The sequence below is a fragment of the Drosophila subobscura genome, chromosome E (assembly GCF_008121235.1).
Source record: "Drosophila subobscura isolate 14011-0131.10 chromosome E, UCBerk_Dsub_1.0, whole genome shotgun sequence".
Classification (NCBI taxonomy): Eukaryota; Metazoa; Arthropoda; class Insecta; order Diptera; family Drosophilidae; genus Drosophila; species Drosophila subobscura.
The window spans coordinates 15,926,332-15,941,757 of NC_048531.1; the positions used below are offsets into that span (position 1 = coordinate 15,926,332).

Genomic DNA, 15,426 nt, shown 5'->3' on the forward strand with positions numbered 1-15,426 from the left:
TCTCTGCAGCCCTGTTGGAATTACTGGAATCGGATGAGCACAGCAGGAGCGTAGGAGTCCAGGAGTCGCAGGATTCCACGGATGGCAATGCAACTGAAATAGCAACTGCCACAGCGACATCAGCGCCAGTAATCGAAAGCACTGTAGACCCGGATATTCCCATGGTCTCAACGCCAGTGGGTCCCATGCCTGGCATCCTCATTCTGCGCCAGCACAAGAGACGTGAGTGTGCAATCTTTTATTTCCGCTGGAAGCATAGATCCAATATTCTTTTCTTGCCCAACAGCGCCTAAACGGAAGGTAGATCCCATGATTATTGTCAAGGACAGCGAAGAAGCCAAGGAGGAGGAGGAAGCCAACAAGGAGACATCGACCACAACGACGGATGACAACAGCGGAGAGCCACAGCCGATGGAGACAGCCCCAGAGAGTACGCTGAATACATCGACGGGCAGCAACACGAGTGGCGTGAGCAGCAATAGCAGCAATGCCGCTGCCAGCAGCAGTGCAGCCGCAGCCGTACACATGAAGGAGCAGCTCCTGTACCTAAGCAAATTGTTTGAATTTGAGGTATGAATAACCCAACTCGGACAAACGTTAGACAAATGTTAATTCAATCATTTTGCAGGTGAACTTCTCGGACTATCCCAAGGGAAACCACAACGAGTTCCTCACCATTGTGACACTCTCAACGAACCCGCCGCAGATCTGCCATGGCGTTGGCAAGAGCTCCGACGAGTCGCAGAACGATGCTGCGCGCAATGCCTTAAAAATCCTCAGCGAACTGGGCCTCAACAATGCCAAGAAGTAACTCTAATCAATTTAAATTCATTTTTAACTGCAATTTTTGTTGTTGCTGCACATTTGCAAGGAGAGAAGCAAAAGCAAGAGCAAAACAAAAACGAAAAGAAATACCCGTCCACAAAGCAAACCTAAAACAAAATCCAAAAACCAAGCTGTGTGCAAATTCAAAAAAACACAAAAAAAAAAGAGGAAAAAGAGAAAAAATGAGGAAAACGAGAAACAATGCAAAAGAAAGCCAACCTTCTGAAATAGCAAATTATTAGTTAATACCTATTTATTTATTTATGTGCAACTTGTGCAAGCCAACTGGTGTTATTATTTTATTTATTTGTTGTTGAGAATTGATGAACGAAGCAAAGAACTGAATGTAACGAAATGTAACGAACAGAAACACTGAGCAGCCCAGAACGGATAGTCGTCCCCTATCGTCTATCCTCCGAGTTGAGAATTGAACAATAACTAGCCTTAAAGAGACCCGACCCCCCACTAAGTACTGTACGCACTTGCATGTGCTTACAGTATGTAAACTTAAGATTAAAGCTGATGTTGAAGCCCACTTTACCACTTGAATTGAATTGATGAACAACGGATTATAGATACCCGTGTACCCGTTCGCTGCATGCGGCAGACGCTTTCAAAAATAAATTCAAAATGAGAAAACTGTTAGAGGATTTCCGCGGAGAGTGCCAGAGATTTCCCGCGGAAATGAGGTAGAGAAGTTTTGATTTATTTTTCGAAGCACACCATCTACGTGCCGCTTGTGGTCACATATGCTTGATGAAACTCGTCGAATAATGAATCTATTATACATTAATATATATCATAGTTAAGTAATAGTTCTCTAAGCATCGATAAATGGAGCGTCACATCCCCCATGCATGATGTCAACAAAGTTAACAAATTTCAAGCGAACAATTCAACTTGCCAAATGCCAAGTCAATTTCGCAACTTGAATGTTAGATTGCTGGAATTTGTGGCTGGCAGCGCATGAGATGGACAGGATGGGCGTTTGCGTTCAATCTTATCAAATAAAATACAATTTACATAATCGTTATAATTATAATTCTAAATGTTTAAATGGCCATTTTTGTAAATGTTCAGTTTTTGCTGCAACTGCCAGTGCAAGTGTGCGAGAGCCAAAAGCTGAACATCGTTATGAATAATGAATAGTGTTTGCGTTAGCCTCTTATATGTTTTTGTCCCCCATTATTCTTTGCTCATCTTTGTATCCGTTTTTACATAGCTATACCATACCTTCTCTTTACACAAACGCCCCACCCCATACATACATTGATGGAAATTCTGATAACTATAGTTTTAAATGCTATCGTCCGTTGTGTCCCTGTCCCGTATCCTTGTAACGTAAACAACAGCACCGGATTATTAAGCGTTAAGTTGCATTATGTAAAATGTATTTTGTCTAAGCAACCGCGAACCTAACACAAGCGTAAGCGAACTGTAACCGTGTGAAAGGTAGCGTCGAACCCAGTATTAAATGTATAGATAAACGATCAGCACACACTATTAGACCAGCAAGAGACATTGTGCTTCTCCATTAATAAAACACACACACGACACACAAATTGTTCATTTTGTTGGAAGACTTTGCAAATAAAAAGGAACACATCACACATGACAATTATCATTGGAATGGTGGAATATGCTTTGCAAAGTCTTCACAAAATCGATTAGAATTATTAACTTTAAAGTGCGGTGTATGTAACACTAACACTAACAACAACGAGCATAGATCTGTTCATCAACACCAAATAAAGTAATCGCATGCGAAAATGGAGAGGAGAGAACACACATTTATTAGCCTTAAGCCTTTCCCCTCCCCTGCAAAACACTCCGACAGAGCAAATTGTTAGTCTTGTCTTAATATTTGTAACGTGAGCGTACTTCTACATACAACCATGTTATATCATACAAACAACAATGAAACTATGTAAATGTAATTTCTTTAATAAACATTGAAATAAAGGTGGAACATGCTGTTTGATGGTGCAATGGGCCAAAACTTATTAACACTCGCCGATATTCGAATAGGGCGTTCTCTCTGGCTGACATTTGATGAGACTTCGTGTTCAACATCCAAACGGCAGTCGAAGCTCGCAGCGGGCCCGCAAATTTGACATTAATCATCGTCCAAATCAAAACTTAGATTTATGTGATTATAGGCATCGTAAAGAAGAAATTTATGGGCCCCGCCTCAGGCCCGTCTCTGCCCTGCCCTGGACGGCCCTACGCTGAAGCTATTTGTTGGAAGAGGTGGTATAATATGCCAAAACAGCGTCGCCAGAAAACCCAAATGGGCATCTTATGTAAAAACTCATAAAAATTAGTGACAAATATACGATATATTTTCTAAATTCACAACCAAAATGATGGCGAGAGCATGGACATGTGAAATATATTTATAAACGATTGTTAATTTGGCAAAAAACGGAAGACCATTTCGCAATCCCGAATCAAAAACTGTAAACGATTTAAATACCCAAATCAAATCAGATTATAATACGCCGACAGCTGGAGCTCTGACTAATCGGTGACGGATACTTATGCAAAATTTGGGTAAATAGCGGAAAACTAAATGGAGGGGGCGTGGAAGCTGCAAGAGGGAATTCTGCATTGGGAGATACTGAATTAAAGTGCGAGTGTTGTGGGCTGTGGGTTGGGTTGGGTTGGGTGCGTCTGCAGGCCTCTTCCCACTTTCTCCGCTGGCATTTCGGCTAGTTTGAGGCAATCGTGCGATTAAAACAAAAAGGAAAACACAAAATGCATAATAAATACATAAAATTAAATTAATGCCTCGCTTGCACACAACCTGCCTCAAGTTGCCACAAGTTCAGCTCCCTGCCCGGTAAAATCAAAGGGTTTCAGTCCAGGCCCATTCCCAATCCCATTGCCATTCCCATTTGCATATGCATTTCTTGCGGGATGGGAGATTCGAGATGATGCGCGACCTGTGCTGCTCCATGCTCCGTGCCTCTGATTAATTTATGGCGCTGATAATAGTCCGGCATCGGTAGTGGTAGCAGCAGCAGCACCGTGTGATTATGAAATCTCGCTTGCCAAAAGAAATCAATAATATGAGCAGCGTAGAAAGAAATGGAAGGGAATGGGGAATGGGGTATGGGGTATCCAAAGGGGAAGATGACCCACCAAAGATGAGTGGAAATTAACATGTGTTTGTCGGACGCCGGTGCCCCGGCATCTCCGAATCTTCGAATCTGCATACACTCGAACGAGCATGTTGATGTGATGTAATAGGCGTTTGATTTGAATTTCGAGTTTGATTTTTTCGGAATTTTCTGGCGGCTACGGAAATGGAACTCCGCCTGGTTCACAGAGATATTTTGGGCTCTGGTAATTAAGCGAATCAATGGAAGTAATTTGATTTAGAAATTAGGCATTTGCCTGCACCTAATCAAGCATTTACTTACATAATTTTCAACAAATTTATATATGTATAAATCGGGGAATTTCAAGGGGGGAATTTCGCTGTCGAATGAAAGTGAAACCCGGCATTTCTTCAGCTTCTTATGTTCGCGGCGCTTGATTATAACATTTCCAGGTGGAGTATCTCGGAGTGTGTTAATTTTGATTTATTCAAATACTCTCCAACAACATTTTGAGTAATGTGATGCTTGACATGCATTTAGAAGCAGACGCCCATCCGTCTTTGAGCACGGAGCATGGCGCTGCCTGTTTGCCTCTGTGGGAATTTGTTGGCTAATTTGTATGTTAAGCTCAGTGTTTAAGCGGGAAACAAATGATTGAAACCAACTAATGATGATTACCGCTTCAATGTTCCACTGTTCCGTTGCGTGCACCCATGAATTGAACATTTATATAGGCGATATATGAAGATGTTTCCCAAGTCGTAATCAAATTAAAGTCTCGCTTTGATCATCACTGATGGATGGATGAACAGATGGTTGAGTGAATGCATAGATGGATATGATTAAACTCTTCCTATGAGTATTTGCTATGGGATTTGCATTCAATTAAAGTCGGATTAGGGGGAAATTCTAGTGTTACTCTGGCACGTGAGTAAGCAGTTTCCCCAGTCAGAGATCTCCCCGAAGTATATCACGTTCTTTGGGCCCTGAGTTGGCAAATTTGGTTTTAATAATAGTTTGCTGGCACATCTTTTCTTGACATGCACGATAGCCGACAATTAAGGCCGAAGCCCGAACGATGATACGCGGCGACTCGATAATTTATTCTGCGACACGTGCAGGAAGTAAATATTGGCGATATTTGGCGCTTCTACGAATGCGGAGGGGCAGAGCCCGCATGGGCCGCAGGTGAAATAGCCAAAATCTGAATAGATTTCATATTTATATAAAAAAAACACTGATGATAGATTGTGTGGTATAGTGGAGCATGATGAACGGCTCCAACAATTGGATTACTTAATTTATGGAGGAAAAACACTTGATCGACCGAGCGGCACAAAGGAAACACTTGGGAGCGAGCCGCAGACAAATTGTTTGCTTCATTTATTATGCCAAAATAATTGAAAGAATTTGGCTAGATGATTATTTCGATTGTCTCCCCCGCCAGCAGTTATCATCCATTGATTCAATCAATTGCTTTGCCCGGACAAGTGCCTGACTGCTTATTGGCTTTTCGAATCTTCGACTTGCATAATGATGATTATTTTCGTAGGAGTTGTTTTGCACAAGATCAAATGGGGATTGGGGATTGCGAGTTGCGAATTGCGAATGTGAATGGGAGTCTATAAATATGATTAGTCAAATTGATGGATGCCCGACAATGCCGAATGGCAGGCAGGCTTCTACTTTATCTATCGATTTATTAACTTTTTGTCTTTGCCTCAGCGGATTTGTCAAGAAATAACTAATTTGCCAATGAAAGAAACATATGAAGTGTCATGTTCGTAGATAACACACAGCCAACGGGCAAAACAAACAAAAATATAAACCCATTCGTATGCAAAGAACTGACTGACACCGAGTAGCCAAATACTCTTGTCGTGAGATCTTTTGATCTTCTTTCCTGAATTGTTAAGAAGCTTTGGGCTTAGCAACCATTCATTCAAATATGCCTTTGTCTTTTGTCCATGCCATTTATAGACTGAAAGACAGTCGGACAGTAAGATTCTTCACTTAATAGAGAGTGAAATTTAATAAATATTTGACAAAAATCTAGAAAAATCAGCCATGCCCTTTACGAGGGTGTGGGCCAATGGCAGATGTGGTGGTAATGATGGGTGATTTGGCCAAAAGGGAGATGTGCATAAATTAAAACCTTGCCTCTAGCCCCCACACCTTCTCTTTCTGTTTCTGGTTGTATTTATTGATGCAGCCATGCGACACTTATGCAACATCTGCACAGAAAGAAAGGAAAACACGATAGAGGCGTCTCGCCTATCTGTAATACGAGTCCCGTTTCATGTTCAGCTGCTCCCTAAAGCCCTCGGGGGCCCAGACACCAAAGAGGGCCTCGCCCACGTCGAGGAACGCCTTGAATAGCGCTGGGTAGTCAATGTGGGGTCTGTCCACGGTGTCGTCCTCCAGGGGACTGGCGCAAGAGGGCTGCGGTAGCAGCAGGGCAGCACTGAGAGCCGCCGCAAGTGCAACAAGTGTCCAGGGAATCATTTCTGCTCGCAATCAACTGGTGATGCAATCATTCGCGTTGCACTTTTATATAGGCTTGTGGCAGTGGCACTGCCACTGAAAGCTGGCCTGACCCCATTCCGTTGTTGCCACAGTTGTTGCTGGCCAGGCCCGAATCGGCTGCGCTTGTAAACACGGTCGAGTCGCAGCCATGGCAAATATTTGGCCACTTGTTCGACACGTTTAGCGCAGAGAAAAAAAAGAATGCAAACTAAAGCGGATCAGGGGCAGATGCCACAGCGAACAATATTTCAGCATGTCCGTCCGCTTGTTGGATGGCGCTCAAAATCCAATTTGTAGAAGGCACAGCCGCACATTTGATATGCGTGGATCTGCACGGATCCGATGATCCACGCTCACATGACAACGCCAACGCTGCCTCCATCCATCAATCATTTGGACAAGAAGCGCTTCAAGTGCAGCTGCTTAGCGCAGCGCTTAATGTTAATTGATCGAGCTTTTGTTTAATTAAAATTTCAGATTTGGGTCACACGATACTCAAACTTGGACTTGGCTCCAAATGCGGAAGTCCCAGCACCCCCTGCTCCCGCCAGTTCTTAGCCACTGCCAAGATTACTCAATAAATTATGCGGCATTCATATGACAGGAATCTGGGGGGAGTTTGAACCCGATCTGCCGCATTTTTCTGCCGCTTTAGCCGTGTGAAAATCCAAACTGAACCCGAAACCGAAATTAAATGAAAACGAAAGCCATTTTTGGGTACAGTGAAAACACTTCAAAGGCGGACTACTGCCACTTCTTTGTTCATAAAGGGAAGCCACTCCAATCCTTTCCCCCATAGAATCTCTTTCACAGCAGACTTAGCCCTAAATCTTCCCTTCTGTCGAGTGTTCACTGTGCTTTAATTTTCCATTCACACACACGCCCCTAAGGGAGACAGTTGACAGTGGGTTGGTGCCTTTCTTTTGTTGCTTTTTTGAGCGTTTTTTATGAATTCCAACTGTTACTGTTATGTAGGCTGGCCGAAGCATCATCATCATCATCATCATCATTGGCCGCAACAGCAGGTTGTCACCGGTTTCCCGGTTGGTACCGCAGCAACATCATACGCAATCGATCGGATCGGATCGGGTCTCTGCCTTTGTATCTGTGTATCTTCTTCAGCGTGTATTTCGGGGTATCTGACACTGACTGGCCGAGTCTGAATGTCTGGGTCTGGGTCTGCCACTGCCACTCTTCGAACTCTTTTGTGGCCAAAACATTTCGATTATGTTTGAATGTTTGGGTTCAGTTCAAGATCGCGCCTCGAACGGTTCAGTTTAACCTGGCTCCGCTCCGCTCAGTAGCCGGCTCCTTAGGCCCCAACCCACTTCGAGTAAAGGACATAGTGCCAATCGACCGACAGGATAATGCTTTAGCCTGACTTCAGTTTTGTGTTTTGTGAAGTTTTATATACTACAAGTTATATTTCTGTGCCTCAAATAAACGAAATCATCCCACAGTTGTGCCAAATTACGAATAATAAATAAAAGTTTGTCCCTTTTGAAACGTTTGCTCGGAAATAATCAAGGTAAAAATGTGACGCCATGGAGAGTACCGTACCCCGAATAGTCATCCAACGAATGGCGATTAATAATACCCAAATTCCATGCCGACACCCCCACACAATCCTACGAGCAGATGATGCACTCCACTCCGCTCAAGTGGGACTGATTTGGTAGATATTTAGAACAACAAATAGAGCTGTTTATGGAGATACTTATATGAAGATTAGAGCGCTAAGATATGGCAAAGAATATGTGATTAATTTTCGTAATTAGTTATGGGATTTGAATGATTTTGGGATGAGTAATGCGGGAAGTCTTCTGGGAATACAGAATGCAGTTCAGAGTAACAAGCATACGTGGCTCTATGGGAATATTAAATATTACCTACAATTTGAAAATTGAGAAGATTAGCAACTTTGAAATTGAACAGCCAATTTGGCAAACATTTCCGCAACACACTTTAAAGTTTAAACATCTTGAGATAGGAATAAATATTGTAAATCAGCAACTGATATGTTTACACAGCAAACAGCAAAAGCCCTCCTCCAAACGGAATATCTAAGCGGATCTAAGAATGGAAGAGTTCACGGATCTCCCCAGAACGTTGAGCACTTGAAGCCACTTGAAGTGGCTCACTCTCAGCTCGTGTTACGCACTCCGTTTGCGTCATCTGACCATAAGTAGAACCCAGAGACTCAGACTCAGACACAGACTCAGCGCGAATTCCAATTCCGTAGATGCGGGCACTTCAGATGAGTGAGTGACAGAGCAGTCGCGGTGGGGGTCAGCAGATCCTTCTACCTATTCCAAGCCCATTCCGACTCCAGCCATCAATTCAGCTGGATGACACTCGAGAGTCAGGGGCTTGTCGGCGCCAAATAGCCAGCGATTTGCTATAATTAAATATCCGACTAGCGGGGGTAACCCATTCTCGTGATATCTGGCAAAGATTTATGGTTCGGCACCACAAAACGTGCTGCCAATTAATTTGCAGCCGCAGCAGCAGCTCATAATAAAATATAAATACAAATATAATGAGCCACGCACTTGAATTACAGCGAAAATGTGTATTCCATCTCATTGAAAATGCCTCTGATGAGTTTTATGTTTATGTTTATGTTTATCCATTCTCTTTTTGTTGTGGTCTTTTGCTTTTCAATGCAAAGTCTGTTATCTAAAGTTTTTCTTCCCTACTGCGAAGTGTGGCTCCTCATCATCTTGTGCTCATCATTTGTCTGGCATTTTTTAATTTTTTCTTTGATGGATCATTGAAAACAATGAGAAGTAAAACATTTTCTGATGATGCTTCCTCGTTGTCGGTGGCTGTCTGTCTGTTGTTTTTTCGGTTTTCGGGTTTTGGTTTTTGGTTTTCGGTTTTGATTTTCAGTTTTGCGTTGCTCTTGATAATGACCCTGAAGCTGTCGAATTGTAAATGGTTTTTGTAACTTGAAAGTGGAAGTGGAAGCAGCTCGGGGCTGTCCGAAGATGAGTGTAGCACTCACCCAAGTCCCTGCCCCAAATGCATTCGATATTTGCATATTGGAGGAGTCGCCGAGTGGCGAACTGCGTTCCGCGCTTCTTCTGGCTTCTGTCTGTGGATCATTAAAATTCAATTAGATGTCGCTTAGATAGTCATTATGATGCCGTATTTGGGAACCGAAGAGCTTACAGTTTGTTGACTCGCGGGAAGGTCATTGACTGTCCACCGACCACCAAGCTGCAATTATCCAAGCCATAATTATGATTTTCTAATTGTTACATCATTCATCTTGGATGTTATGTAAACGCAATCGTTTGATTGAGTTATCAATTCAAATTGATAGACAATTAAGTGCCGACTTGTGTGTCAGTCGAACACAAAGGTCCAACTTTGGTTCGCTCTCTAAAACCTGAAGAGTTTTTTCGCTTTGGTTTTCGCTCTCCATTGATTGCCTTCTGCACTTTATGGCATGGCATGGGGCCTAGCGAAATCAATCATTGAGTGGCTGCTCAAGTGTTTTGTTGCTTCCTTGCACAACAATACATCGGATAATTAAGGGTAATATTTCAGGGTAAAAACAACTGAGGAGCAAGTGCGCTCGCTTGGACAAGTTCGTTGTCCAAGTCTTTCGTTTGAGCAGGCTTCAATTTGCATGAACAGCAACATGTCCCTAGATATGTGGATGTAGAGTACTTATCTGTATCTGTTGCTGTATCTGCTGTCAGCACATTTCACATTGGGGCAAAACGTAATGGCATCAAATGACCTCAGCGGCTGTCCGATGCCAACCCATTGAGAATTGATTGCTCAAATGCTTAACTGGAAGCGATTCGAATATTTGTTTGGGTGCTCAGTTTTGATTAGCGTTTGGTAATTCGAAATTAGTCACATTCTAATGCCGGGCCGAGTGTGATTGATAATGCTTGCTCATCCAGGTGATTGATGGAGCTGCTGGATTACCAGAGTGAAATGACCAACACTCGCACCCAAAAGCCAAAACCGACTCCAAATCGATCACAAATGGTTGCCCATCATTATCTCGCGGGAGATCGAAAGTGATGCCAAACCGATCATAAATATTCAAAGTATTTCGAGAGGCATAGCATCTAGATCGATCGGAAATCCACACACATTTCAGGGTCAGTTCTTAGAGATCGTGATTCCTTTTATTGTTTTAGTTTATTTATCGTGCTTAAGTGTCATTTGATGCCGAATATGTACCGTTGATGGACCCACGCTACAGCTCCACACACAAGTCGCTGCACAGCTGGAAAAGGCATTTGTTTGGGGCAGCGAGTCGCTCGTTTTGGTTACGTGAGAGCGCGGACACGCCTCGACCCAATCCGTATGCTAATTCGATTGGTCGGCGGCTCGTGGTGGTCACTTACGTGGCCCCGGCCCGCTCTCATTCGTATGCAAATTGGACAGACATTTTAATCAATGAGTTTGCCCCGATTCATGGTTTATCAATCAGCCTAATGAATAACGTTTAAGGTGTCGCAAGCGCCGGCTAATCCGAGTTCCACTTTCAGCATGCCGAGCTCCTGTCCATGGACGGTGCTTCTCCTCCTGCTGCTGGCATCTTCCTCGGTCCTGGGCCAGAGCGGAGAGCACTTCGAGGACGCGGACAAGTCCAGCGAGTACACGGACCAGCAGTTCGATCTGCGGCACACGATACCCGGCGAACCCGGCCTGGACTATCCCATCTTGAGTGCACCGCCCAAGACGAGTTTCGTGTGCAAGGGCCGCCACGAAGGCAAGTCCTATCTTCAGCAATCTCTCTGGATTGCCTTAGATTTATTGGTTTCGGTTTCATTTTGCAGGCTACTATGCTGACGTGGAGAGCCGCTGCCAGGCGTTCCGCATCTGCGCCCACACCGCGCGAACCCCTCAGGGCTTTGGCTTCCTCTGTCCCAATGGAACGCTCTTCAGCCAGAAGAACTTTGTGTGCGACTGGTACCGCAACGTGAACTGCGACGAGTCGGAGCGGTACTACGACATGAACGTGGACCACAGCGTTGGCAGCACACACCAAATGATGGAGCGCGTTCGCCACATGATGGAGTACCCCATGAAGACGATAACGAAGGCACTGCAACAGGCACAGGCACAGGCACAGGCACATCCGCAGCAGACTCACTCCCAGCAGCAGCAGCAGCAACAGCCACAGTCACAGCACCATCATCAGCACCAGAGCCTCAGCAAAGATCTGAGCAGCGCCAGTGGAGTACTCACCCACCCGGAGGAGCCACAAATTGCAGTTGTAAGGGGAGAGGCTATCAAGAGTGAGCCTCTCAATGCTGCAGGACTGCAGGACATTGCTCCCTCCGCCTCCGCTGACGACGATGGTGAGGGCATCTATGTGAACAGTCTGGGAGAGCTCTCCTCGGATCCGGGCATCCAGTTTGATCACACCAATGCCCACATCGTGGCGGAGTACCCGCGGGAGTATCACTACCAGAAGCAGAAGAACTTTGCGGAGCGGGTGAATGCGGGACTGGAGCTCCAGGCCGACACAGAGTCCACCTCGAGCGAGGCTCTGGCCCCGGACTACATGAAGCACATAAGGAGCAACAAGGACGAGGCCACGCAAGTGGATCTGGTGTCCAATATTAACAACCTGCTGGACGAGGTCTCCTCCGATGTGGATCCCGCCGTCTCTGGCTATCAGTCAATGGCTCCGACCAAGATCAAGCAGCCCTTTAGGTTCCTCAGTCGCGGTTTCGCCATGCATGGAGATGGCTCCAAGGGCAGCTCCTCCTCAGCCTATGTGTACAGCAAACCCAAACAGACGCCGGGCACAGTGAGATTTACGGTAAGCTGCAGATTAAGTCAGGGAACTATCTGGCAATCTTCTTCGCTATTTCTTCTATCTTCTTATTTCATTTCTATCTCTTACAATCTCTCTTTCTCTCTCTCTCTATCTATCTATCTTTATTTATATTGTTACTCTATCAACTATCGCCTTCAACAATGCCTCATCCACATCCACATACACCACACAAACCCCCACAATCCACACAAATAACACCCAAAAGCCCAATGAGATACCCACCGAAGATCTCAAATCCACTGAGCACAAACATAAATTTGACAAAACCACCAGCAGCAGCACTCCAGCGACAACGGAGGAGACTCCTGCTCTGCTGATAGCTCCCACTCTGCCCACAGCGGAGGAGGCAGAAGGACCAGAGGAAGCTGAGACCACCACAGCGACGACAGAAGCCGCATCCATCTCCACTTCCACCACCATCACTGCGCCACTTGCCCTGCTGGAACCGCCACTGCTGGCTCCTGCTTTTGCCATTGAGTCCCTCGGTCAAGCAGCCGCCCTGACCGCCAACCTGCCCCTCAGTGATGACGTGGCCCAAGTGGAGGAGAGTCCCGAAGCAGCCGAGAAGACGAGCGTGCATCAGGAGGCCGCCAAGCTGCTGCTGGCTGGAGTGCAGCTGACTTCCCACGACGAGGAGACGCAGGTCCTCAGCACAAATGAGTTGGCAGAGAGCAGCAGCACCTCCACCACTCCCGCAATGGTTACCTCCACAGAAACTGTCACAGAGATCAGCAGCACCCAGGAGCGGATTCGTGGCTATCGGCGCTACGCTCAGAATCGCGGCAATTCCACGTTGAGACGCGCCAACGTTCGTCCGCTGCCGGTGGTGCGCAGTACGACGAGCACCACCACACAACGAACCACCACGCCCACCCGCAGCTACCTGGAACGCCTGGCAGCCAGTCGCCAGCGCTTGTCCCGTCTCTCGCTGGCCACCAGGAGCACAACCAAGGCACCGACGACCACAACCGCGGCCACCACAGAGGCAGCCACCAGAACCACAGCCTCCTCGCTCTCGTATGTGCGCGGTGGTGCCGAGCAGGGACCGAGCAAGAAGCTTTCGGCGCGCCACATTGATCGCGAGACGAAGGTCGAGACGGGAAAGGCCAGCTGGGAGAGTGTCCACAGCAGTCTGCAGAGGTTCCAAGTGCAGCGCGGGAATCGCATCTACACGCCGGCAATAAGAGCGACAGGAAGCAGCAACGGCAGCAGCACCACCACCAGTACCAGCGCACCATCCACATCCACGACGAGCAGCTTTACCCGACCCACGGCAGCAGCAGGATCGGTGAATCGTGGCAAGAATCGCTATTCGAACTACAAGACGCAGGCGCCGGTCACGCGTACTCGGGGAACAACCACCGCGCGAGTGTACACCACGACACCATCCAGAACTACCTCTTCCCCGGCTTTGTCCACGCTGTCGCAGCAAATCTCCGCGCTGGCCTCGGGCTACAGCTACGCCCAGCCAGCAGGCAACTCACCGCAGACCCAAAAACACACCCAAACACCACACACACTCGCATACGCCACACAAACAGTCAGCGACATTGCACCACACTCCTCTCAATCCATCACCTCGAGCCTCTCTCCCGCCTCTGGGTTCCTTTCCTTCGATAAGCTAACGCGCGCCATTGTTGACGACTCCGTCTTACAGAACTTCAAGAGTGTCCAGTCGAAGGCAGCACCTCCAGCCCAGTCACAGTCCCAGTCCCAGCAGTATCGTCCACTGACCAAGTCCAACTCTGTGGGCAGCAGGGGTAGCAGCAGGAACAGCATTTCCTACAACAAACCCGCCACAGCACCAGGTGAGGATTACTCAAGGTGAGGCTATGGCTACGGTTTAATTTCCTCTTGCTCTTTCCGCTCCACAGCCATCTCCAGTCTGACTGTGCCGCAACGGCCTCCGCAGCTGCCACAGCCAGCGTTGCCCACTCCTCCCGGCATAGTGATTGTCCGCGCTGAGGGACAGCGGATTGCTCCGAACTCTGCCGGCAACATCATCGCCTCTCTGGCCACCCAGGCGCCAGCCAAGGCCACACAGGGCAGCTCCTACGTCTCGCTGAACGACTTCTTCAGCAGCAAGTTTGGACAGGGCAACGCAAACAGTGTTGCGACGTTGCAACAGCAACAACAGCAGCAGTCACAGGTGCAGAGGCAGCCAGCACAGCAGCAACATCAAGTGCAACAGCAGCAGCAGCGGCAGCAACATGTGCAACAAGTGCAGCAGCAGTTGCAGCGTCAGCAGCAGCCTCAACAGCAATTAAACTACATCACGCAGCAGTACCAACAGCCACAGCAAACGATTTACCAACCAAACATCTACCAGCAGCAGCAGCAGCAGGCACAGTTCCATCAGCAGCAGCAGCAGCAGCAACAGCAAAATCCCTTCCTTAAACAGCATCAGCAGCAGTTCCAGCAGCAGTCTCGTCCGTCTATACAAAGCAATCAGCAGCCTTACCTCACGCCCAACATATTCGTGCCGTACCAACAGCAGCAGCAGCAGCTGCCACAGTTTCCCCCCCTGGCACCGCCAGCACCAGTGAGCGCCACTGGCTCAGTGCAGGGTTCCTTTATAGGTGGACGCCATGTGGATCATCTGAATGTGCAGCTGCCAGCGCTGACCAATGGCTTGATTCCGGGACTGCAGCTGGCCCAGAAGCGCAGCGACGTGTCGGCCCATCAGCTGCAGTTGACGGACAGGCATCCAGCCAGGTCGGGCTCGGGCAAGAGCAGGGAGCGTTCCTTCTATTCCGGACGCACCTCCTACCAGGTGCCACAGAGCAGTGTGGGTCGGCTGCCCAACGACATAACGCAGCAGCTGCGCGGACGCCTGCGACGCTACTAAAGGAGATTCCCCGCCACTAGCACTACTTCTTAGCATAACTAAATTAATGAACTATTTATGCCTAAGCTAAGTTAACTACTTAATCTAATGTCAGATCATTTGCTCAGTTCCATATTCTATCCTCTACGTATATTGTATATTTTTGCATATTTATTGAGAAATAAAAACGAAAAATTCATTAAAATCAAAAATTCAAATGGGAGGGAGCTGCATCCAAAATGGAGCATTGGAAACTAGTCAGTTGTGGAGAACTAACTAACATTTTGTGACTCTTCGGGGTCGGAAGTTTCAAACGTTGCTGGTGA

At 46.9% G+C, this 15,426-nt stretch overlaps 3 protein-coding genes across 5 annotated transcripts in view; 2 read left to right on the forward strand and 1 right to left on the reverse strand.

Moving 5' to 3' along the window:
* Positions 1 to 2,360, forward strand: part of LOC117892083 (maternal effect protein staufen) — a 29,752-nt gene extending 27,392 nt beyond the window's left edge. For all 3 annotated transcript variants that reach the window (XM_034798071.1, XM_034798069.1, XM_034798070.1), the window contains exons 4-6: positions 10 to 222; positions 287 to 570; positions 629 to 2,360. In XM_034798071.1, coding sequence (XP_034653962.1) covers positions 10 to 222; positions 287 to 570; positions 629 to 811 — 680 coding nt within the window. In that variant the 3' untranslated portion in view covers positions 812 to 2,360. The remainder of the gene's footprint in view (positions 1 to 9; positions 223 to 286; positions 571 to 628) is intronic.
* A 3,754-nt stretch (positions 2,361 to 6,114) lies between these two features.
* On the reverse strand, positions 6,115 to 6,438 carry LOC117892100. Its single transcript, XM_034798099.1, has one exon. The coding sequence runs from the start codon at positions 6,432 to 6,434 to the stop codon at positions 6,204 to 6,206; it is 231 nt and encodes a 76-aa protein (XP_034653990.1). The 5' UTR covers positions 6,435 to 6,438; the 3' UTR covers positions 6,115 to 6,203.
* Positions 6,439 to 7,763: 1,325 nt separating this feature from the next.
* On the forward strand, positions 7,764 to 15,149 carry LOC117892101 (mucin-4). Its single transcript, XM_034798100.1, has 6 exons — positions 7,764 to 7,983; positions 10,973 to 11,196; positions 11,264 to 11,547; positions 11,611 to 12,255; positions 12,479 to 14,081; positions 14,148 to 15,149. The coding sequence occupies exons 2-6, from the start codon at positions 10,974 to 10,976 to the stop codon at positions 15,119 to 15,121; spliced, it is 3,729 nt and encodes a 1,242-aa protein (XP_034653991.1). The 5' UTR covers positions 7,764 to 7,983; position 10,973; the 3' UTR covers positions 15,122 to 15,149.
* Positions 15,150 to 15,426: the final 277 nt, after the last annotated feature.